Source organism: Harpegnathos saltator, unplaced genomic scaffold (genome assembly GCF_003227715.2).
Source record: "Harpegnathos saltator strain DR-91 unplaced genomic scaffold, Hsal_v8.6 scaffold4, whole genome shotgun sequence".
NCBI lineage: Eukaryota > Metazoa > Arthropoda > Insecta > Hymenoptera > Formicidae > Harpegnathos > Harpegnathos saltator.
Window position 1 is genome coordinate 458076 of NW_020230205.1, and position 26368 is coordinate 484443.

Below are 26368 nucleotides of genomic sequence, written 5' to 3' on the forward strand. Positions count from 1 at the left end.
GTCGTCTAAGGAGTAAAGAGGAATATTTTGATTACTTTATACACGACATTTTTCAGCATATAAGTTAAATCAATTATTCTCCCCCGCGAGTCTTCCATGTTCGCACGCGAACGCGAACGACACGTTTCGCGTCAACTTCCTCTTCTAATTTATCTTTTGCCGACTACTCTTTGTAACAGCAATACATTTGTAAAAAGAGAAAGCAGGAGTGCGTCGCTGATTATTATCGCGAAAATATGAATAAGATGAATTAAGTGTACCGTGTTAATTGCTACAATCGCGTGATAAAGCGCTAAGTAGGACTTAGGAACGAATATAAATATAAGAAAATTCAAGAGAAACGGAAAAGTGACTAGAATTAAAAACAGTGAGAATTCACGAGACCTTGGATATTAAATAATAAAATAGATAATAGAATGTACGAAAGACAATATGCCTCACACAAATTACTGTCCTCCATTTTCAGAAGCCTTTTTAAGCCTCTTGTTACCTTTGGTTGTTGTTTTAATTTAATAGTCGTCCGCGCGCGTACAAATTCTATGTTTAATTGTTACTCCAAACTTTCCTCGTAAAATTTCATAAAATTTCTTCTCTTTGTAGTTTTATAATTTTCAACATACATTTCTTAATAATTCATTTTCAAAGAAAAATTCTAGTGAAATCAATCTAAGATCAAATGAAAAATAGCTGTCGACTGCGTGATGACGTGTTCGTGATCAATAATCAAAAAAGTCGATTTTTTTCCCGTTGATTACATTCCAAGTCCAATGAACGTATACGAGTTTAATTATTATTGCGCAATCTGAGATACGAGCTTTGTACGACGGTCGATTAAGTGCACGGATAAACAGTGATTTTTCTCTCTCAAGAGAATGTAAACGAGGAACAAACGTTGATTTTCTAAATCTTATATATACCAACTCCGGGATCAACTGTCAGATTTCGCTTGTTCAGAAATATATCTCAATCCGTTTAACGATATACAGCAATTCATCGTAATTCGCATGAATGAACGTAAGAACCATATCGAAATTGATCCATGCCACGTGCATGCGTGGTATTTAAACGTCAAGATGGCGCGTCTGTGTTCCATGGCGCCGCGACGCTCAGTTGACGCGTGACCGTTCCTGAAGAATGGGTGTACTCGGGTTCACATTATGCGTTTTCCTGATTGGCATTGTGTTGCTGCACAAGGCAGACATGAATGGTCCGAAGGAGATACCGTTCAGAAGCGAGAAAGTATGTAATATATAACGTGGCGTATCACTTGTTTAACCTTTGTCCTCTTTCTCCGTTTCTGAGGAAGAGGCAGCTTCTTCATTACCACTCGCATCTCGCATCACCGTTCACCTGCCCATTGTGTCATCATGCGTGTACTGAGCGTCGCTTCGCCGTCGACCCGAGTACGTCGCCCTGACAAGTCATTATTGTTGTACATGATTCCAGTACTATCATACGTCGAGCCAGCTGACGATCGAACAGATCGCCAGGTTGTCCGACCTCACGAATATCACGCACATGAACGAGATTCTGGATAACATATGTGTCGTCAGGATCGTAGGGACTCCCGGACACACGAATGTCAAAAATGTAAGTAGGAAATGACACTCGTGACTTTGCGCGTCAATGATATTGTGATTAATTAATTAGAAATTTGGTTAAAAAGAACTATCTCGAGACGAGGTGCGAATGAATATCGCATATCGGGCAAATAATTATATAAGTATGCATATATATAAAGTTCTAATATCTAATCTGCAAATGAAATAAAAATGCATATTTCTTCTTTCAGTATATAAAGAGGTCAATGAGTGCTCTTGGTTGGACAGTGGAGTCGGACTCATTCGAAGCTAATACTCCACTGTTTGGCAAATTAGAATTTGAAAATATAATAGTCAGATTAAATCCTAATGCCAGAAGATACTTAGTGCTGGCTTGTCACTATGATTCCAAGTATACGAGGGAGAGAAATTTTGTTGGGGCGACAGATAGCGCTATACCATGTGCTCAAATGATTAATTTGGCTACTGTCATGAACAATTCTTTACAGATTATTAAAGAGGTAAACTCATATAAGATATGAGATTGACAACTCAGATAAGATCTCCTCAAATTTTTACATTTATTTCCAGCAAGATATCAGTCTGATGTTTATTTTCTTTGATGGAGAAGAAGCTTTTGAGGAATGGGGTCCAGATGACTCTATTTACGGTGCCAAGCATTTAGCTAAAAAATGGCATAATAAGAGGACTGTTAATGGCAGAGGAGATCATATCAATGAGTTGGATAAAATGGTAAAATTTATTTGTCACTCTTGCTATGTACACTACTGATATAACTTATAAAATATGATACATTTCTTTAGTATCGTGCATGCTAAGTCATCGTAATTATTCATTGTTTAGATAACGTTTTATTACAGGATATGTTAATCCTTCTTGACCTAATCGGTGCGCCAGATCCGGCTTTCTACAGTTACTTTGAAAACACCAAGAAATGGTACTCATTGTTAATTAATATCGAGGAGAAATTGGCTGATTTGAGAAAATTAGAATCGTATTCGTACGGTAAACGGGAGCAAAAGTATTTTCAACCATATTCGTTCGACTCACATATCGAAGACGACCATATCCCTTTTATGAGAAGAAGTAAGTAGTGAGAATAATTTGTATGTGAGTTTGAGTGTGCATATGTGTAGGCACAAATTTTTATATTAAATTATTTTACGTACATCCTAATTATTGTGAACTGTATATTTTTCAGACGTGCCCATTCTACACATAATACCGAGCCCTTTTCCGTCCTTCTGGCACAAAGAAGGTGACAACCGAGGAAATATTGATTTGAAAACTACCGAAAATATTAACAAGATTCTTAGAACATTCGTGGCAGCTTACTTACATGTATTATCTACCTAACACTAAGATACAGAGAAAAAGAAGAAACAAAGACAAAAAGATATGTACGATGTGATACCGGCCTGGTGTTTAATTTATATTGCGATTTAAAGATTGTATATACACAATATCAAGAGAATTTATTGAAGTGCATATAACGCATAAGCTCACAAGACATGACATATCCGTCGAACTTGTTTGAATCTCAGGTAGCATAAATATTTAGAAAGCTAAAAGTATATTTCAGCTGAATTAGAAATGAGTCTTTCATCGTTGTTCTTATATTTTTAAAATTTTCTGGTATATATTTTGCTACCTGTTTTACTTGATCAAAAATTGTGATATATTAATGTACTTTTTTTCATACATATATATTAAGCCCAATTCTTTTTATATAGTATAAATAAGGCAATTCTATATATTTATATAAGTAATTATTGTAATTGAAATTGTATACATTCCTTATCTGTGAACAGCTTTTTGAGCATGCTATATAAGATTTACGTTTTACATCTTCGAGTATATTTTCTCGTAATTCCTAAGAACTTTTTTCATGCGTGCATCGTTCAAATGTAATAAAATTAACGATGACACGTATCTCTCATCGCGAGTAAAGTATTAAAGAACGATTTAAGAATCGTGAACCCCATGCAGGGAAATTGCGGAAATTCAAGTACGTGACGTCCTGTTATATGCATGGAATGAATGTGATATGAGTGCGTTTTTTTCCCGCGTATCTACACCGATATATACGTATGAATATCTGTCGATATATAGTCAAAGCTGATGTACGGATGATACGAATACGAAATTTCGTATTTTTCGTTTGAGAGTTGGATAATGATATATGATATCAATACTCATTTCTTATCATTTCACGGATATGTCATATTATGAAAATCGTTTCGAGTAACTTGCGTCGTCACGTGAGAAAAGAGAATGGCGTTTGAGCGGGAGAGTTGGTAATGACGCATGTTCGTTGATATTCGAATGCTCCGTGAAAAAGCGCGCGTACAAATTCGCAATGCAAGTACTGAGCAGATAACGACACGATCGCCTGCGATATTCTGTGTAAAATTGCTTAATACACTGCGGATGTGTCGTGTTATTATTCGGGATAATATAATTGATCGGGACGCGAATTACGAGTATCATCGGGCGAGTTTATCCGCGCACGGTCAATGGCGGTCGTTTCAGAGGAATTTGCTTTCCTCATCGCGTCAAAAGAGAGAAACATATCCACATACCTAAATAGCGCGTGTCAAATGCGGACGGCCATGGGTCGCTGGAAAATCGCGCGTCTGTAAATGAAACATTCGCAGTTGAGAGCCCTGGCAGTACCGAAACGCCTGGAGACCGGCCATTCGAACGTTTTCTTCAGTTACGGTTGGCAAATGGTGGATCTTGAGGTCATTGTTCGTTCGGACGCGCTCGCCGACTGCCGTGCACTCGAGCGACACCGAGCGACGGCGATCTTTCCCGAACATGCTCGAACTCCGGCGAGCAGTGAACGAGGCGACGCGACGACGGCGAGAGACGCGAGTGAACACGAGCGAGCGACGTGGAGAGTGGTCGAGTGCGTCTCCGTGCCCGTGTTTTTTTTGATAGTTTTATAATTCGCCCCGTCGCAGCATCATCACACGTTCCGTGGCGGCCCTAGCCGGATTATTGTCCGCGCGATCGAGCGAACGAACGAACGAACGAACGAAAGGAGCAGCTACTCGCGGCGAGCGTATTTGCGGTGATATACGGCTGACAGCACATCACGGGGCGCATCGACATCGGGTGTGAGTGAAAGAAAGAGAAAGAAGGAGCGACGCAACGACACGACAACGCGGTGACGCAGAGTGGGAAAAGCGATACGCAGTAAGGATTCGCGGCGTGAAAGAGACAGAAAGGGACACACACTGACGTGTGCGGGCGTGTTTCTTGGAGACGTGCGCGCGCGCGCGCGCGCCAGACAAACGTTCGAGAACGTATCGCGTCCCGAGCAGAAAACGTGGCAGCATAACCGTACGCATTCACCGGTCGCATTCAGCGACATTCATGTGACGTGACGAGCCGATACCAGTCGTGCCTGCCTGCGAGGAGGGAGACGACCCCGTGGAGTTGGACAAACGCCGCCAAGCCGGGCCAACGAGGTGGAATCATCGAGATGCTCAAGTTCATCAGGGGGAAGGGGCAGCAGCCGACGGCCGAGCGGCAGAAGCTGCAAAAGGATCTCTTCGCTTTCCGAAAGGTATGAGGGAAAGGGAGCGCGCGCGCGAGAAAGAAAGAGAGAGAGAGAGACACAGACATCTGCGCCCGGTGAGAGAGAACCTTCTCGCCCACACCCGGCGCGAAACGCATCGTGAACGTGACGCGTATGGGCGCGGGATGAACATCGCCAAGGGCGATGTTGCCAGATCAATTTGACCGGAATTGTTTGAATCAGTCATTCAACGGAGCTTTTTCAATGGATCGTTTTATTTCGCAGAAAATACGTTACACGGTGATCGCGCTTTTCTCGGGGAGGGACGCGCGCGTTTGTCCGCCGCGAAAACATCACACGAGGGTTCATTGTTGTTTCTGGTACGAACTTTTACCTGAATACACAAGACCCTTCCCTTTTCTTGTACCTATGTGCTTTTCCTACGAACTTCAGCTTATCGTCTCCTGAACTAATCTGAAACTGAGTTCAGGTATACGCCACAATTTAACTCCTGTCGCAGTTAATGAGCTTGAAATTTCGATATAATGACGTTTTCGAATAACATTTCGAGAAATGTGATCGAATGAATTTATAAGAGCGAGAGAGAGAGAGAGACAGAGCTCTTTTTATTTGAACAATTGCGGTTTGAGAAATTTACATATTGCGAAGAATTTCGTTTTCTGGCAACACTGGACGACGGTGAGTCTCCGCTGCTCTCGGACAGGTTCGAGCGATTCGTTTCGTCGGGAATATCGGATTACCGTTGTGTACCAATGGTATCTTTTTATCTCGTGTCTGTCCATATCTCTCTCTCTCTCGCTCTCTCTCTCTCCCCTCCCTTCCTACCCCCCCTCTCTCTCTCTCTCTCTCACCTTGGTGCTCGTATGCACACGTACGCACGCACGTTACCGCAAAGTTTATTTATTCGCCCGCGACTGCAGCGCAACAATTTGGACAATGCGGCACTTCTCGCCGTATGCGATGCGATGCACTCGCATGCTTAGTTTCCGCGATCGATTTGTATCTCCCCGTTGGTTGGTTTTTACCCAAAACCTTGCCGCGCGAGTTAATTTAGCAGACCAGAGCGTAGCAGACCATTACGTACACCGGGTACCGTAAGTTTGTTTATCAGTGCGATTACGGTTTTATAATTGACGCGGGAATCCTTGCGCGAGTACAGGGTGTGTCGGCGTCGGCGGAGAACATGCGTGAATGTGTTGCGTTCATGAAATTCGCCGATGGGAATTATTTATTTATTTATTTAATTATTTATTTATAATATACGGGTCTGACCCCTTTAGCGTACAGTAGTTGAGACAATAGTATAACGATTAAAAAGATTCTCATATAATAAATAGGGGAAAAAAGTAAAAAAGAAAAGAGAAGAAAGAAGGAAAAAAATAAGAGAGAAAAGAGGGAGAAAAGAATTCCTTTTATTTTCCTTATTATCGTCTAAATAATTATCGTCATCTCTCGTGAATGTAACGTTATATACTGGAGCTAATTCCGCTCTAAACCCAACGACAAATCACTCACCATGTTATTTGCGCAAGATTTCTGGAGCATAACTCGAGAGAAAAATATTACAATTTTCCGATAGTTCGCCTTAGCCTCTGCCTGGCGAAACTTGAAATTTCATCAAGAACAATACGGTAACTCCGTCCTCCGTCATTTCTGGGATACAGCCTGTTACATTTATCATATGTAATGAGGCTGTTTCGTGTCTGCATTATTACACTGCCGCTTGGAAGAAATTGTTCTCGTGGAAACAAAACCCAATTGAGGTCTGACGTTAACCAAGTTGCGCTGTGTTTTTTTCTTTCCTTTGCCACATCGTGTGATATACATGGCAAGATATGCATTAGCAAAATCATTTATTAAGTTTGTCAGTAATCTCTACACATCCTATGTTCTACCCCATAGTTCAGCATGACAACATTCTACAGTTATTGAACAAAATAATTCTGCTTTGCAGAATTATGAAAGAGTATAAAGGATTACTTCACAGAGGTATCTCGCGCTTCAACTCTCGTATGTATTCCGCCTGTTTACAGGCTCGTCCAAGTTCTGCAAAAGAACCTGAAAATATATCTTGTATTATTTCGCCGTCGATTATCTCGTCGAGATAAACCGTTCGAACGACGAGAGTTTATTTTTATGAAACGTCGATCGGGGCGAAGGAGAAGCATATTTGCGAAATGTTGCTCGATAATACCGCAAATGGTTAATCGCGAGTCACGATGTTCGAGTATCGGCGTTGATTCGTTAATTTGCATTTGTTTTCGCGGGCGCCGCCCGATTCTTTTTAACCGCAGGTATTTATGCATTGATCGCATTCACAATCATCGGTAGCTTCGTTTCGTCGGAAGATCGATTATGTAAATCAAACTGCCAAAAGTCTGTTTTCTTCTTTAAAAAGATAGTGTGAACTAAACCTCGGTTTTAGCCATACTATAGCCACAGACATAGTCCTGTTAAATCGACATCGATTACATCCTTATAAAATTTAAAGGTTTCAGAAACAAACGGCCATGTGACAAATAATATTTAAATCGATTTCCTCGAAATTATCAATTATTTTCTTTTTTAATACGCGACATGAAGGGTATCTCGATTCTTAATGAACTTTTACTTAACATATTGCCTGCGGATAACATTTCGAAGCGAAAGAACAACCATTAGTCGTACGTTAGGTAATAATAAGGCATGGAACATTTGACGGACAATAACTGCTCGGGTGTTGCGCAATCGTGCTCTTTGTTGAATGCGGTCGTTTTTCACCGCGATCCGCGCTGTTGGACGTCACAATCGAGCGTTTGGCGAGATGTACGCGCTTCGTTAGGTGCACACACGAAAGCCGTCGTCGCTGATAATTTCCTGGCGATGCGCCCGTGTAATCTGCAGGAAACGTCGAATCCACTTATCAGTTGCGAGGCGAGCGACAGTGCACGGTTCTTCGAATGAATTCAACACAAAGTCAACCGATCGATCGGTTGCACCTCCGTCGGAAATCATTCTATTCCGTAGAAATTGTCCTGTCTTAACAAATAAGAAATTTCGAGTTTTGAGAGTCTCAATTCCAAGGGCATTTCAAGAAAGGCTTCAACTAAATTCAGGTAAATGAACAGGATGATCCTGGAAAATTTGTATTGCAATTTTCCTTCTCGGCGATTCCTGAGACGTTTCCTTCTTTCTTTTGCTCCGCCATTTACCGTCCGAAGTAGCGTTCAGAATGACTCTATTTGCTGAGAGCAATAAAATCATTAATTTACAAGACTGTCATCATTTTTATACTTCGCCGTTAGAGACGTAAGTATTCCTAGTGCGTATCGTGTGCTTTGACACACGTCAATGTCTGGATATGTTGACGCATTGCGTCGGGTGCAGCATTATCGCGAAACCCTATAGCGATCTAATTCCCTACGTTGTGGATTCTCGAAGAAGTACCATGAAGTACATCGCATCAAACGCGCCAGTGGAAATTCAGGTCGACGACGACGACCTGACGACAGCGACGGATCCCGTTGGCAAACACGGCTACGGAGCTAACTTGATGACGCACCTTGTTATTTCCTTACTTGTCTTTGTACTTTTATTTATTGCCAATTCGCGATTCTTTTCTGCCTATCCGATTATATGATAATATATCTTGGAGAAAAAAAATGTTTCTCTCTTTAATCCCTTGCAACTTATTTGTGCCTCAACTAATTATTAATTGCTCAGACTTAATTTTAATTTAATGTAAATCGTATTATTACAATTTTGCTTCTTTTTCTACAGTGATAAAAAAAGAGACTATAGATGTCATACATCGGTACACATTTTTATCGATACATCAAACACAATTCACATCAGACACGAGTTTTGAAGCATTCAATATATTTCTTCTATCTTCGTTTCACGAGATACTGAGAAATGACAGAAAAGTTTAATACAAGGCATGGAGAACTGATAACAAGCGATCGTATCGATATTCAGTTCGAAATACGATAAGACTGTTCTTTGTACTAACCCTTTCACGTTTATTTGGGCAGAAGTATTGTGTGTGTGTGTGTGTGTGTGTTAGGTCAATATTGTACTTGCCGTAAAACACAATCGCTCGATTACGAGTTAATCCTCAAGTATGTTATTTTTCCAACTCAAGACAATCTTCTCTCTAAATAAAAATTATAGATCTTTCGTCGAAAAATTTGGTGTCAATTTGTCTCCCTGTGTTTTATATACCACGTTTTATTAATTTATACATCAAGCTGTACTGACAAGGGGACGGTCAGACTTGGCCGTCCCCGATTTGGCTGAAATTGTACGTACGTGCAGTGTTTAGAAAGAAACTCTTATGGACCAAGCCGTAGGACACGCCTCTCAAGTGTCTTCGAGAAACAGCCATTTGAAAATTTGCGTGTAACACTAGGATCTGGGCAACGCACCAACTTCTTTACTCATCATTTCTACTACACCTTTTTCAACCAGTATCCTCTACCGGTCACTCTTTGAAAAAGATAGAAAAAAAAGAATAAAAGTATAAAGTATGAAAATCTCTTTCTCTCTCACTCCCTTTAAAAGAAGAAAAGAAAGAGAGCGCGTAGAGCTCCCAAGCCGCAGGAAATCAGAGCATAAATATTTAAACTTCAGTATAAATATTGAATATATAAAGAAACATAAAAAAAAAATTTGGCGGCAGCAAGACTCGAACCAGCGATCTCGCGCTTATGAAGTTGGTGCGTTGCCCAGATCCTAGTGTTACACGCAAATTTTCAAATGGCTGTTTCTCGAAGACACTTGAGAGGCGTGTCCTACGGCTTGGTCCATAAGAGTTTCTTTCTAAACACTGCACGTATGTACAATTTCAGCCAAATCGGGGACGGCTAAATCTGACCGTCCCCTTGTGAGACGATCTTTTTACATTAAAAAATGTGTTTGACAGAACTTGACGTGTAAATGCCAAGTCATTTACCATGACGTATACTGATATTTAGCGATTCACTGATACTACGACGTAAACGTGGCACAACCAACTTGATGTTTGTTTGAACAATCCTTTTCTCGACGGGAGTACGCCGTCGGATTCGAATAATTCGAAAACAACGACACAAAGAAGTATCTATTCATTAGTGTTTTTCGGAGGAGAAAAGGGGAAAAATCAAAAGAAGAAAGTGTAACGAAAAGGATGAGACTTCGCGCTTCATTCAGCAAAAGTGGAGAATTAACATTCACCAACGCTGCTCTGCTGCAGCGCCAACTTCATTAATCGCTGCTTCCTTTCGTAGTATTCAAGATAAGTCAAGAAGTTCCTTTCGTAGAACGTATCTCGTAGAATGTTACTCGTACAGCGAGTACATGAAACGCGCGTATATCCTTCCCTCTTCCTTCACCACATTGAAGTTCGTAAACAACTTGCCGGCATCTCGACCGGCAGAAAGTTGTTCCCACATCCCCATTTCTTGGTGGATGTTGCGTCGAAATAACAAGTTCATATATTGTCGAAGGATTTTCTGGCAGCATAGAGGCGTCACAAAAATATAGAAGCTCTTATGTACATTACACTCGCGCGAGTTTACTTGATGAGGAACATGGGTTGTCTCTACAGCAATGTCTACACTGCAAACTCGAGTGTGTTATTTTGACACGCATAAGCTGAAGCTTTCTTCACGCGTTTCTTGTCTTGTCTGAAATCACGTCATTTGATACATTTCGATATCACTTAACGCGTTTAAACGCGTTAAACGACGTGATTTAAGACGACAAGATACGCGTAAAGGAAGCTTCAGCTTATACGCGTCAAAATAACACACTCGGGTTTGCAGCGTAGCTGGCTTTTGGAGAATGAAGTCGAGAAGGTCAACTCAAAAGATCAGAAGACTCCATATCCATATCCAAGTTGATTTCCAGCAACTCTCAGAAAGAAAAGAAACGGATGATCTCGCGCTGCTGTAGCAGCAACCTCATCAATCGCTGCTTCCTTTCGTAATATTCGAGATAAATCAAGAACTTTCAGCGCTTCTTTCTCGGAACAGAGTCCTCCTTATATGTGCCTTACGTGCGTTTGAAATGGCGTTTGCGAAGTTCCACGAGAATTCGACTTAAAATAGCTCGGTCTCAGAGAGACACGTGCCTCTTTGTTGCGCGAAAACAACCAGTACATAGCCTCGTCTCGTCTTAACTCCGATGATGGTGTCTAGCAAAACCCGCAGGTAGTGACACCCTTTCTCATGGAAATGGCCAAGGTCTCCCGGGCCACCCGTTCCCTTAATCGGGCGCGGCTGAAACGTTAGGTTGAGTCAGATCGATACTGCCGAGAGTCGTCCTTTGAAGATCATCCTGTTGTCAGAAATATCCATTGTTTTCGGAGAAAAAAAATTTTTTCTCTCTTTAAGTGCGCTTTTTTTGCTACCTGGTCGCGCGATATGGTCACAACATGAGTTGCCTACGAAGCATGTTGTCGTAGTCTGATATACAAAATGGTTGCAGTAACAGTAACGATAATCTAAATTGTAACGAAAATCTAAATAACAAATTTCTGCCGCGAACGATTCCATATTTTAATGCGGAACTTCGACGTTGTCTTTCCTCACATTAAGTATAATGAACACCAATTATCTTGAATTAAAGTTCCGATTAAGGACATGCCAAAGTGGATGACAAACTCCCAAAAACGTCGATAATGACGTTTTAATGACAGAGGCAATTATCAAAATGTCAGATAACTAACACGATCACACTACTTTCTTTCATATTTCTTGTACATGCAGATTTCATACAAATATGCGCTGCTTTGTTTTGCAATATTTAATAGACAATATGACTAACGCATATGTAGAAATATTTCTGCAAATTTTTTGTATATTTTCAATTTTTTAATTTTTATCGTTTGCGTCGTATTTTCAGCAATGTCCCAAATCATTTTTACATTTCAATCATTTTTACTTTCGTTGTGTAAAAATATTTATAATTCTATGCAAGTGCAATACCACGTAAATTTTGCAGTACATTCGTATCCTGGAAAATTCGTTCTGCGAAAATTTAATCTAAGGATCTCTCGTCGCTCGTAACTCAAAAGCTGGTGCTCAATCAGAAATCAAATCAAGCGAGGAAAAATGCTTCGACGAATCCGTCGTTAAACTTGAAGTGAAGATTTCGGTGCATTTGGTACATTCAAGAACGAGAACGTGTCGAGAGTTCAAATGTTTCAGGATGTATCCTGGTCGTATCTTTTGTATACACGCGCGCGCAGAGAAAGTTGTAATTGACTGCAAGAAGAGGCGAAAACAAATGAGCGACGCGTGTTTACCGGTATTCGTGTAATAACGATATTTCATCGATATCATGCTCGAGTGGTGCTTAATTAGCCCACCGCCAATTTTTTCGAAGTGTGTACCATTGCCGGACCGTACGCATTCTAAGCTATGCTCACGTACAACGCGCGTGTACGATAAGCAAGTTCGATCAACGATCGCTGTAGTCTGACTCATCGCGAAGCACTCTGTAACTAATTTGTCATCGGTTATTTTCGTTTAAATCAATGTTAATATCATCATCGAACATCTCGGGATTCTTTTCACACCGTTCTCGATTGTAGTCCAAACAAGTATACTCGTTTTTATGATCAGTAAGAACAGAGTACGAGTTAATATTCTATTTAATAAATTCAATAAATTTTACAATTACCAGTGAATAATATTAGTTTTCTAAAGTTTCCTTAAAAGTTGCCTAGCAACTGAAAATTCAAAATTTTGTAGCGATTCATCGTTGAATTATGTCGAACTGTTATACACATTTATATCACGGTCGGAATATCTTTCAATTTTAGTAACAGAAATGGGACGCGGATCACAAATTCGGATTTTAAATAATGCAACACGAGGAGCTTTTGAAAAAAAAATACATCTACCATGTCGGAAAATCGATCGCGAGGTTAGCGTCACCAATCATCCGCTCTTATTTGTTACAGACGGTGCAGCATGGTTTTCCGAACAAGCCAACAGCTCTCGCCTGGGATCCGAGTTTGCGTCTGATGATCATCGGCACGGCATCCGGCGCCATCAAGGTGTATCCTTTTGCTTTTCTTGCTCCTCGCCTTCGTCTGCCTCGCTTTCTTTTCGTCCGGTATTTATATTCTGGTCCCGAGGCAACCGCCCGAGCTCGATGACGTACGTATCGATCTATTAATCCTCGAAAAGCATCGTTCGCCAAGAAGAGAGAATTACGAGTATCCCAGATCAATTATTCGATGATCAGTGCGTGCAATATATATTCGCTACAAACATCAAATTATTATTTTACGTTTTCAGAAATGTTTTTTTATTTATTTTATTTTATTTTCTTTTTACTTATTATTTATTTGAAGCGTAAAGGCACTAATTGTTGGATTTAGAAAAGCACTTGGAATTTTTAGTTACATTTTTATAGGGTCGTATCAGAATAAAGATAAATAAAGGATAAATATCCTAATCGGACAATATTGTCGTTACAAACATTGTTGGGCTGTAAATACATTTTACAGTCTTCTTATTGTCGCAATAAAAAAATCTATTTTACAACAATGTTATACGAGACGATTGCCTAATAAAGGCTCCGCATAAATCACTTATGATGTATTTCGTAAACTTGCGTTTCGGTTTGATCAGGGCATTATTGAAAAAACGTTAAATCACGTCGTTCGCGTACAGTAATCTCGTGTTACAGTTGTTTCCGACTGAAAGATTCCATGCAACATTGGTTCACTTTACTTCCCTTCAATAACTTTAATAATGAAAATTTCTGAACGTTTTCATACCAACTTTCTCGGCAACTGCTCGAGCAATTTCGATCTGAATGATAAACTTAATTCTGGCGAATCTTGACAATAGACGAGCTTGTGAGCAACAAACGATTAAAAAGGCGCAGCACAAAATTGCCAAAAGAAAGACCGCGGCAGGATTCGATTTTGCAATTTTCCGTTTTGCTCTCCCATTTCACGTGACTCTATTTCTCTTACTTAATCTGCACGTATGCGCTCAGCGAGCTATCGACCCAACAAAAAGCCCATTTGTAATTTTCGCTGGAAATTGCACTAACCAATACTGCTCGGTCACGTTACCGAATGCGCTTTTTTAAAATGTAAGTGTGAATGTAATTGTCGGTCGACCGAATCCAGTCAATTAATCAGCGCGAATGTCAAAAATTTCAATTGTCCTTCTGACTATCGACATCGTTATACGATTGTGCATTTCTTTCTTTTGTACGCACTCTTTTTTTATTTATTTACTTTTTTTAATTTATCGTTCGATCGTGCATAGAGCGAGAGAGAGAGAGAGAGAGAGAGAGAGAGAGAGAGAAAGAGAGAAAGAAGAGAACTAAACGAAATGTCATATGTGATGAAATTATCAGCGAGCGCGCGTTCGTCAGCGGCTTAATGCCGTTTTAGTGGCGTGGCACTCGCGCACAGTCGGCAGATGCTTCCAAGGACTACGTAATCATCAGATAATCATTATTATTTCGCAATACATATACGTATGGTTTATCTACACGACGGCACACCTTGTCGAGGAAACCTTCGCAACGTGCAACCGACGATGTATCGCGCGTATCGCGCGTTTTATTAATTCGACGAGCGTACGTTTTATTAATTCGCGCTCGTCGACTATTATATATTTGAACGTAATTGAGTTTTTCGGACATTTTTCCATAATGTGGAGAAGCATGAGCATGAAAGAGAAAGAGACGATAATTTATCCAGCTTCCGCTTTTAAACATACGACGCGGTTTTCTATGAACCAATCCACGGGCGTGTTTTTTATTCCGCGCCTGTAATCGACTCTCTCGAATAGATTTCTTTTTTTTTGTCAAGAATTAAATCCGAGTTCGACTTGAAATCGAGCGGAGTTGCAATGTTGCGTGTTACCGTCGTCGCGGAAAATATTGATCGAAACTTAAAAGTAGGCGACACCCCTCGCCAAGTAGAATATCGTGCAATACTGGAATATATTAATTCGCGGGTTGGAAATTTCCACGATCAATCGCCAAACACATACGGAAGATGATGTCATGATGTGAAAATGTTATCAAATCGCGCGCGCGCGCGCGCGCTAACCCGGAGGCAATATATCAGAGCTTCGCGTTCTCCAATTTTCGAACGATTTTCAATATAAATATAAATGCGCATCGTTTGCATTCTGAGAATTGCAAAGCTTGCGACCGACACACGTCATTTTGGTAAATGCAATCATCCTTGTCAGCGCATTAAATCGGTCACTCGGATTCCTGACCCGTTCTCTCGTAACGCTCGACGTGTATCTTTTACGTGTTTTTCGTGTAATATTTATTATATGATTCCTTGACTGTTCACTACCACTGCAGTTTCGGAAGACCAGGTGTAGAATTCTATGGACAACATTCCGTCGAAAGCGGTGAGAATGCTGTCACGAAGATCGTCGCACTGCCGAACGAGGTGAGATAATCAACACACGTTAATTATGATAATGCTATATTTTCTCAGCCAGCTCAAACTAGATCATCGTATAAGCGGAACGAGAGAGCTTGTTGTGTGCGCGTTTGTCACTTTCCTCAATCGAAAGTTTTACGTATTTAAAATTTGAGCTAACATGCGCTTATCTGTAGTATTTAAAATTAATTTTTTTATCAATTTTAATATTTAACAGGAGCTTTACAGGAGGTGGGACGCGTTTGACTGCTAAAAGAAAAAAAAGTTAGCAATGTCAGTCGTTTAGTTAATTGGTATCATATTGTAAAATTACCGTCGAGCATGTCGATCCTTCTTAAATCGTAAAAATTAAGTACTCTTGGGTGTCGAGAATATCGTGATTCGTCAATCATGATTTGGTCAATTTGCTGTGTTTTTCAAAAATGTATTATTTTAAATTGATTGCAAACGTTTTCATATTTTATATCGTTTTTACAGTTGCAGTTGAAACTGTTGAAGTGCCAACTTACGGTACTTCCGAGATCACACGCATCGCGCGGAGTAACGCGACACCGTGTTCCGCTTATACGGTTGCCGGAGTGGGTTGCATAATCCTGTGCGACATGCACAATGTGCTCGCGCACGCGTGCACGAATAAGTAATACACGGGTGCAACGACATTACGGCAGGGTGCATCGCAATTAATGCCGCGGAATGCAATTAAGCCGCGGCATGAAATACGACTCGATGTGCGGGGAGAGGAGAGAGAGGAGCTTTCTTCGGTGCTTCGGTGCGGATCGTCAATTATTCGGATGTTTGTCGACTAGCGCGTGTAAACATTTACGCGTGAACTTGCAAATGATGCTGATATAACGACAAATATTGGGCAAACTCGTTACTACGAGCGCACCGGAGCAAATGACGAGAAGCAGAAAAGTTGAGCTTTATCTTGTTTGCATAACGGGTGGATGTTTATCTTGAAAGAAGAGATCTGCGCCTACGGGAGAATAATCAAGTTAAAGAGACTCCAACACGAGATACACGATTTTCTTATTAACGATTGGTTCATTAATTATTGAATTCCCGAATCATCGAACAACGAAATTCGACCGCGATCGAATTTGCAATAATTTATTCGCATCTTTCACATGCAGAATTATCCGTGCCAGATGTAGCCTGTTAATAGAATCACATCTCTGTTCATGTGATTGCACAACGATGTGCGAGCACGAGCGTTCGTTATCACGATAAGTTTTGAGCAAATCTTGGTGCCGATAAGATATGAGAGAGGTTCGCCTATGATAGAAATCTCACGTTAGACTTGATGAAATTTTATGTGCGCCCTAGTTTTCCATTTGCAGTATGCCAAGATTAAAGATTTCAAATACAACAACTAGCAGCATATTTGATTCAGCGTGGTCGACGACGTTTATGTTAAATTAAGATGGTAACAGCGATCATTTATCAAAATTTGATTACGATGTAGCGTAATCGTAAGGTTCAAAATTGGAGTCTTCGTTTTTCGCGTATTTATATTAACCGTTTTCCATCAAAATTTCGAGTAAATTTGAATTCGCGGCAAGAAGCGAATTATCCGTGTGGTTGACGTTTACGTGACTCGATATTTTAAATATAAGCACCGCTTATCGGGCGCGTAGTCGTTTTCGTCTTTTGTGAACTTGCTCGACCTTGCGTTTCCCGCAAGTTTTCACTTCGTGCATCGCGACTAGCAACTACTGAGCAAGAAGGATACGGGAACCGGCCCGGTGAGAAGCGGGGAAATTGCGTAAGCGTTTTCTCCGTGTAATAATGATAGGAGAGCTCGGTAACTGCGTTAATCTTCGCTTGCAAGGCGCTTTATTGCATCCATTGTGTCAGGAACACACGTTGACTTTCTAACCAAGTAGAAATCACTATTACAAATTTCCAACTGATACTATATCAAATGTATATGAATATAAAGGGCTCTTTACGAGGAAAACAATTTGCGGGGCCGAGATGCGACAGAAACATTTTTATTGAAAAATCTTCTGATGGATATTGTCGTGTGTATCATGTGGAAAGCACGGCGATATGAAGTACACAGCGTACGAAGTACATATGCAGTATGTTGCAACTGAAACTGCGTAATTTGAAAGGAGATATCAGTTTAACGTTCATTAAATTGCAGGGTCGCGTGGTGTCCTTGTGCGACGACAATTCGCTGCACTTGTGGGAGATCAATGAAAGTTCCGTGGTGGAGACGAAGTCGCTGTCGTTGGAAGGCAAATTGAAGAAGATCTCCGCGATGTGTCTTGAGTCGAGCGGCGAACATCTCCTGCTGGGAACGGAAGGCGGCAACATTTATCTGCTGAACCTGAAGACCTTCGTCATGCCGGACAATATTATTTATCAGGACGTCGTGATGCAGAAGTGAGCAAACAGTATTTTGTATTCTTCTAAGTTGATTCGACATTCTTTCTAATCCACGAGGATAATTGGAAAGATCGGTCCATGTAAGAGATCATTAAATCGTTTTTGTCGTGCCCTAGTGTGCCGGAGGATTACAAGAAAAACCCAGGAGCGGTTGAAGCCATAGCCGAGCAGCCGGGACATCCGGATAATATTCTGATTGGTTATAATCGTGGTTTGATGGTGCTGTGGAACAAAGCTACTCCGGGAGCTCAACAGGTAATCGCTGTGCCCGTTTATACGTCTCTCCACGTACATACAACGACACATTTGTCATATGTGATACTCGCTGCTTACGAACAATTTACGTGTACAAAGATGCTTCACATAAAACAACATACACACACTTTGGGTCAATGTTTAACCCTGCTAGTCCGTTCTTTCGTTTCCGATCTTGTACGTTATATGTACATATGTGTATGCGTGTGCGTGCGCGTGGTTTTTATATATATATGTGTGTGTGTGTGTGTGTGTCTCTTTTTTTATAGATGCGCTTATATTTAAGATCTAAGTCGAAAATCATTAAGCTCGATAAAATTAAGAATTTTTCATGTTTTTGAAGTAGTAGCAGAGAGTTGTTGTGCTTCAAAAATGAAAGAATCGATCGAGATGAAGCCGAACGGAACGGCAGGGTTATTTGTGAGATGGTATCGCTCGTTCTGATTGTCGTTTGTGTCTTTGGTGGTTTTGGCGAACGTGTACGTGCAGCTGATGGGTTTATTTTCGCGTGCGCAGACATTCGTCTCCACGCAACAGCTGGAATCGGTTCATTGGATCTCCGAGACTCGCTTCGTTTCGTCGCACAACGATGGATCCTACGCGTTTTGGAGTCCGGGCAGCGATGCGGTGCCGGAGCCCACGACGCTTTATGGGCCGTTCCCGTGCAAGGCGGTCACCAAGATCCTCGTGTATCCTACCGCGGAGTAAGTTCTGTGATCGAATAATATAGCGCTCCCCCTCCTCTTCGCGCTCTCTTTCTTCCTCTGCCACTTATTCCCGCGAATACGATTGAATATTCGCTTTCTTTACAGACACGGCGAGCTCGTTCTATTCTCCGGTGGTATGCAACGCGCCAGTTATGGAGATCGACACACGATCACCGTCATGACCAAGGACAAACATTTAGTTTTCGACTTCACGTCCAAAGTGATCGACTTCTTCACCGTATTTCCCAAGGAGGAAGACTGCAACAATGAGAACCCGATCAGTCCGGAGGCGCTCGTAGTGTTGGCTGAAGAGGAACTGGTGGCTATCGACTTGACCAACCCCGAATGGAAGATGATGGCTCTACCCTATCTAGTGTCTCTCCATGCGAGTGCGGTGAGTATTCTCGAGCAAAAACATAGAACAAAATCGTAGAATCGAGTGGAAGATGCGAGATATAAACTCTTCTGTATCATAGGTGACCTGTTCTCAACACGTACCCAGTGTCCCGGAAGAGCTGTGGGAGACGGTTGTAGCGGCCGGTAAAGCACAAACGGAACATCTCTATTCGGATAAAACATGGCCGATCGACGGCGGTGTTATTCTCTGTCAGAAACCGGCGAACCCTGACAAGCCCAAGAGCCGAGAACTGCTGCTTACCGGCCACGAGGACGGTACCGTGAGGTTCTGGAACGCTTCCGACGTGCCTTTAACGCCTCTGTACAAGTACAACTCGTCGATTTTGTTCACCGGCGAACACCTGGATGTTTTGGAACAGCCGCCGGAGGACGACGAGGACGAGTGGCCGCCATTCAAGAAAGTAGGGATCTTCGATCCGTATTCAGACGACCCGCGGCTCGCGGTGAAGAAGGTGCTTCTCTGTCCATTGTCGTCCACTTTGGTGATCGCCGGCACGGCCGGCCACGTTATCACCGCCACCGTATCGTCGGAGCCGGTGAACAAGGAGATTAAAAGTGTCACCATGAACATCGTCAACGATCGGGATGGCTTCGTGTGGAAGGGTCACGATCACTTGCCGCCACGAACTACAAGCATATCTTTCGCGGTTGGCTTTCAGCCGCAGAGCCTCCTCCAGTTGTATCCACCCGCCGCCGCCACGGCGTTGGCTTTGCATAGTGAATGGGGACTACTCGCGGCCGGCACGGCGCACGGACTTGCCGTTTTTGATTATACCAGAGGGAAGGCCGTCAGCGTCAAGTGCACGCTCAATCCAAATGGTAGAACGTTGTGAATAGACGTAAGTTTAATGTTATGAACGAATATACATTTATCCTCTGTAATGTACTTTGTAGATCTCTCCGGAGCAGGCGACACGCCTATCTCGCGCCGGAAATCCTTCAAAAAATCGCTCAGAGAATCTTTCAGGAGATTGAGAAAAGGACGTTCGCAGCGTCGAACGAATACTAATAGTCCTCCGCAAAATACCGCGCCTGAGAAGAAAAAGGATAGGTGAGAATTATTCTCCGCATATAAATATAGATGAAAAAATTATGCATTTGTTTCTTTTTATTATATTTGATGTATCAGTCGCATATCACGATTGCATCGTAATGAGAGGAAAACGACATGCAATGATTGTTAAATTGCAGTCCTAGCGTCGCCTCTTCACCGAGTGGTGATCTCTCACCGGGAGTGGAATTGAAACCGGTGGAAAGACAAGTAGAAGCAAGACCTGTCGACGACGCTCTAGGTTCCATGGTTCGGTGCTTATATTTTGCAAGAAGTTATATTATTAGCTGTTAGTATCTCCTGATAAGTGCAAGACTCACCGACGAACGATATGTGTAATTGAAAAATCTGTTCGCAGTACAAAATACAACTCCCACTCTTTGGGCTGGCACTAACAACGGAACGGTGTATGTGTTCACGTTGGCCATACCAGCTGGCGTCAGAAGAACGGAAGAGGATGTTAATTGCACGCTGGGCAAGGAGATACAGTTGAAGCATCGAGCGCCCGTAATCGCGATCACGATCCTTGATGGATCCAGCGTGCCGTTGCCGGAGCCGTACGAAGCCGAGAAAGGCGTTACGCCCGGACCCGACATGACTTCCCCGCACAGAGTCGTGATCGCCAGCGAGGAACAATTCAAGATATTCAATCTTCCGTCCTTGAAGCCGCATTGCAAGTATAAGCTGACTGCACACGAAGGATCCAGAGTGCGTAAAACAGGTTTTGCCAAGTTCTCGTGTCCTGTTGAACCGACGGGAACTCATGAAGAAACTTGCTTACTCTGTCTAACGAATCTGGGCGACTGTCTGGTGCTGAGCATACCAGAACTGAGGAGACAATTGAACGCCGCAGCGATCAAACGAGAGGACATCAAGTAAGTATCTCGCGTCTCGTTCCTCTGATCTCATCTCTGTACCTTGCAAACTGATGCATTCTTCTTTTCTGTCTTTTAGCGGCATTTCTTCCTTAACATTCACCAAGTCCGGAGAGGCGCTGTATCTTCACTCGAGCTCGGAACTACAACGAATTTCCTTGTCGGCCGCGAAAGTGACGAAAGCGCATTGCGCTCTGAATTTACCGCCGCACGCTAGATCGTACACCGAAACAACTAATAACGAGGTCTCGCAGGAGCAGGGTGTTGTCGAAGGCGCGCCTGAGACCGAAGGGGAGACTCAAGGAAGTCAACCGCCAACGGTTGTGAATCGAGTTATCACGGAGAATGGCGTGGTGGGTTCCAGTGAGTATGCCGGTTAAGAAACCCTCACATCTCCTTACGAATAATTTAAAAAGACGGATATACGTTTCTCTTTCTCTCTGTTTTTCTCTTCCTGTTTTTACACGTCGCGATACATAGAATACAATCACCGGCTCCCTGTGCGATCGCTAAACGTATGTAACCGCTTGGCATACCTTTGTAACCTGCATATATATATACCTGTGTGCTTGATCACGTGTTATGACCCATTACGACATTATCTTGTTACTGTCCACGTGTATCTTGTGTCAATTAACGTGATAAATTAGGGAATGCTGTGTCGCAATAGTGCCGTTTAGTGTCGATTCCACAACGCATGTCTTTTAGCTGGGGAAGAAGAATCTCCGAAGGAACCGTCGCTGCGACCAGCCACGAGTAGTGTGGACGTAAACGGTGACGACGACCGACAAGATTTAAGCTCCATCGGAGATATCACGATTGACAGTGTTAAAGATCATTTACTGTAAGTTGCACTGATAATTGTCCTAATTATCTATTTTATTACGCTTGACACGCTTTTATGCGCGCGATAAGTTTCGTTTCCTTTTTTCATTTTATTGGATTGAACTTTTAATTACATTGCTTGACATAGAGACACTTTTTTTAAGCTAATAGGATCAAATCGGTCGAATCAAATCGGATCTACGGAACATTATTTAATACCCATTTTGTACTAATTTGTTCCAAAAAAAATTTGTCCCTCGTTTTGCTTCAGAAAACTTCAGAAAACGTTTTTCGGAAACCTTCATATTAATGTTCCAATCTAGCCTTTTTTTTTTTTTTTTTAATGACGCAAGGTACAGTATTTCTTCTGGAGGTACAAATTCGTGCCTTTCCATTTATATATTTGACATTCTTGTGATCCTTTTAACTTATTATTGTGCTAGCAGCATCACCGTTTTTTTTTTTTTCTTTTTTTCTATAACGGCACGGACAATTTTTTTGTACAAATTAATAGTAAATGAATATTAAATAATGCAGTGAATCCGACTTGATGCTATCAATTTGATTCTGTTAACTTAAAAGAGGTGACATAAACAGCTTGTGTGACTTTATGAATTATTTCGCTGCTGCGTTAATTAATGCGTGCTCGATGTACTTGCCATCCTTTGGCAGTAACAGTTCGCTTTTCAGAAACGCCACGTCTTCCGAGGAACTCCACAATCGTTTGGCAGGGCTTAAAATGGAAGTGACCTCACGATCTTCCGAGATATCTACGCAGAATCAGTCGTTAGTGGTGAAAACTACTACCGTGGTTACGCAGACTACAAATAGCACGACCGCCAACGGCGAGGTTGAAACGAGTCAGGCGAACGAGACACAGCATGTGAACAGTGAGTGAAATCGTCAAGTCGATTCCAAGCTGGACATTCACCGTTGTCTAATCTAATTAGAATATCAGATTGACGACTCACCGAGAGAAAGAGAGAAAGAAAGATTGATAATTTACCTGCACCTAACATACATGTGTAACATGTATCATCGTGTGTAACAGCTCGTTACGAACGAATTAATGCGTGATTAATCGAATATTTTCTAGGCCATCAGATCTCTCACTGATTTTCCAGGCAGTAACCGTTTGTGTGCCAGACACACGACGGATTATATGATATTCGCGTTATCAACGTGTCGCGTTGTTCTCCACATTCTGTCTCCCGGCGCTTCGATAATTCTGTCTTCTTCTTCTTCGTTTCGTTCCTCCTTCACCTCTTATTCGTAATTCGTATCTATTGGTTCTCCTTCGTTCTTCGTTATCATCGTTTTGGTTGTGTGGCATTTGTTTTGTTGCGCAGGCACTACGGTAGAGCGAGAGATACGCAGCGGTATCGAGACAACGACGACACACGCTACCATCACTCTACCTCCGAACGTCGAGGTCAGCAAAAACGGGACTGGAACCGTATTACACAGTTATTGGTGTCGGCCGTTACCTCGATATACTTATCCCCATGTTCTCTGACGCTTCAGTATTATTCGTCGTGCGCAATTAATCATCAGTTTATTATCTTATACCCGCTACTAAATGCACCTGCGCTTTTTTCGGTCTGGATGTTTGATTTCCGATTATTAACTCTGGCCCCGCTGCATCCCTCTCACTGTGACACACTCGTGGGCGTTAACGAACGAAAGCTAGTTGACAACACTAACGTAGATGTAAACCGAATCCGTCTATTGACTCTGGCTTAGCCTTGGTGTTTCTTATCAGGAGACATCACCTCCGTTGAGAGCGACGAGGAAGTGCAACGTCATGTAGAATATTCTGTTATTGCAGATTAGTGCTGCGGACTTGGCCAACTTGGAGATCACTACTACCACAGTGACCACCGAAGTGTCCAAGGCGCCGTTGGCTAGGCCAGAGGAAGTTGGATCGTAGGCCTCTGTTCCATATCGTTTTTCTCTACGCTGACCATGCATCGATTTTGCGCCCCGCATATGGAGCTACCAATAACTAGTTATTCTTACTTAATAGGTAAACGTGTACACAGCGGCGACATAGGTAGGATTTATATACTGTAGGTTTAAAAGGACAAAAAAAGAAAAATCTAAATTTCTATGCTGCATTTTAGCTAGCATTTGATCACGACGACGACGAGAAGTGATTAATTTTTTAATACGAACTTCAAGCATTTTTCACAGAGACACATCGGTCATACATACACGTATTCTACTTGAGAATATTCTAAACTAATAGCTTTCTCGATTGGCGAAGAATCGATAGATTTTTAAAGAGAAATAGGCCTAGACAAGTGTTTGATTTTTTGATGAATTATGAAACATGCAAAACAAAAAGAAGATACGAGTTCTCTCGCTATGACTTCTTTACAGGGAAAAATTTTAAGATCTTTTATCACTGACAGGTTGAGATAACGTATATGATGAAGTTTTATAAACTGCCGGGACGAAATCACCAATTTTACAGCGAATCTGTCGTTTATCGATCTATCGTTTTACACGGCCGTCTTTCATGCCCGTTGATTGAATGAAAAACGAGCCTGGTGCATGTGTGCGATCAACATAATTGCGGATTTAAAAAGAAGAATAGGGGAAACAAGGGTCGTAGTTTGCTGATAGAAGCAACAATGATGAAACATCACAAATCGTGAATAATATGGCAGCCTTAAATATATATTATATGTGTATTACTTTATATTTTTAATTATTATAAAGATGCGACTTAAGCCATCCGCAGTATTTGAAACGTTCCGAGCCTCCTGCGAGCTACGTAAGGCTACGCAGGCGTAAAAATGCGACCGGCGCAGGAGACGACGGCAGGAGACGGTCGGAACGACACAAAAAGATATAGCTACTTAAGTAGAATTACACAAAGTACGAACAAGTAAGGAGATTAAGCGTGGTAAACTTAAGGGAAGTGTCTGTCGATGGCCATGACGTAGGGAGAACGCGTTGAAAATATATTTTTTATCGATGTTGCTTAATCGTTAAGTTTCGTTCTTCTCGTTCAAGGAAACGAGAAGCGTATAACCGAATCTTCGGGATCTTCTTTCCTCGATTGCTCGGGTGCGCTTAACGTATCGATATAGTTTATCGTATTGCATTTACCCGCAATTCCTCGTTTCTCATTAGACAGAGAGAGAGAGAATAACCGCATGGATAGACCTTAGCAGAAGCAATGTGCTATGCAAAACGCATTTTTTAGCCTCGATGCATTATGAATTTTTGCGAACATACACATACACACACACATCCACCCCCAACATATCGTTTTGTATCGATATCTCTCGCGTAGCTTTGTTTCGCAAACACGAATAATATTGATTATACCGAGTATCTTATTATCTTTGATCTCAGTAGAATTGTCTTGAAAGAGAGAGAGAGAGAGAGAGAGAGAATGATAGAGCTCCCACGCTACGTTTGAAAACTGCATTTTTTACTCGGAGAGCACGGTCCAACCATATACGTTCATAATCTCGCGACACTGTTGTACAAACGCGAATCCGAAGTGTGCGACAGACTGACAGGAGGTGAGGTGGTCACGACCTCCTAGCCGATCGCATTTTTTAACTTTCTCCTTTTAACAATACATAAGCAACCCAAATGAAAGTTTTACGATGGTTTCGATTTTAATGAAGACGTGTACCCCTGGTAGGTAAAGCTATAGCGGTATAGTTATCAATTATTCTGATTATAATTTTAATGTGACATTTGGGTCACTTTGTAGATAAGTTTTAATCTCCTACATAATTTCATAATCACTTTTATTCGCTGTTCTTCAGTGATTTTATACTCCGAAAAGCATAATGTATCAATCGTCATATCTCGCACATGCGTGTCTGTGCCGATGGGAGAAGAAACAAAAATTTGCGCGACACGAGAATGCATAAGTGACTTCGCTTCACTTACCGCTGCTGATCATAAAACGCGTATATTAACGACAGTCTTTCGTTTTTATGAAATCGACGCCAAGTTCGCTAAAGTATATGTGCACTCGTAATATTGTAAATTGTTTTTTACTTTGATAAAGCGATGTATAGTGTACACAGAAGACATTGATAAAACACTGCCCCCTCCTGCCCCCCGAAGAACTTTTTCCTATCTGATACTGTTAAATATCGATTATAACATCTTATTATATTTGAACGCCTATTACGAAAAAAAATATATATATGAATAATTGATGTATTTTCTATTTCAAATCGCGTTGCTTCATTCGATACTCCCAAGTCATCCATATCCGATCTCTCTGACACTCTGTAAACCATTTCGCGACCAACAATGTATCTCAATGTAAATAATGGATTTTCCGTTTCTCCGCCGAAGT

At 41.7% G+C, this 26368-nt stretch overlaps 2 protein-coding genes across 7 annotated transcripts; both read left to right on the forward strand.

Moving 5' to 3' along the window:
* The first annotated feature begins 1051 nt into the window (after nucleotides 1-1051).
* LOC105188439 (iso Glutaminyl cyclase) lies at nucleotides 1052-3288 on the forward strand. The gene is made up of 6 exons (XM_011149892.3): nucleotides 1052-1239; nucleotides 1447-1590; nucleotides 1793-2062; nucleotides 2133-2294; nucleotides 2423-2648; nucleotides 2764-3288. The coding sequence occupies exons 1-6, from the start codon at nucleotides 1135-1137 to the stop codon at nucleotides 2916-2918; spliced, it is 1062 nt and encodes a 353-aa protein (XP_011148194.1). The 5' UTR covers nucleotides 1052-1134; the 3' UTR covers nucleotides 2919-3288.
* Nucleotides 3289-4170: 882 nt separating this feature from the next.
* On the forward strand, nucleotides 4171-26243 carry l(2)gl (LLGL domain-containing protein l(2)gl). 6 transcript variants are annotated; one of them, XM_025301014.1, is made up of 16 exons: nucleotides 4172-5136; nucleotides 13037-13134; nucleotides 15424-15514; nucleotides 17658-17899; nucleotides 18019-18157; nucleotides 18647-18861; nucleotides 18970-19258; nucleotides 19341-20100; nucleotides 20176-20332; nucleotides 20473-20621; nucleotides 20691-21207; nucleotides 21287-21570; nucleotides 21916-22051; nucleotides 22723-22922; nucleotides 23382-23464; nucleotides 23861-26243. In XM_025301014.1, exons 1-16 carry the CDS (start codon nucleotides 5053-5055, stop codon nucleotides 23960-23962), a joined length of 3546 nt encoding a protein of 1181 aa, XP_025156799.1. In that variant the 5' UTR covers nucleotides 4172-5052; the 3' UTR covers nucleotides 23963-26243. The 6 variants fall into 6 exon arrangements, with proteins under 6 accessions (XP_025156801.1, XP_025156799.1, XP_025156798.1 ...); XM_025301013.1 differs by having other exon boundaries at nucleotides 4173-5136; nucleotides 22705-22922; XM_011149914.3 differs by having other exon boundaries at nucleotides 4174-5136; nucleotides 18674-18861; nucleotides 22705-22922.
* The last annotated feature ends 125 nt before the right edge of the window (nucleotides 26244-26368 follow it).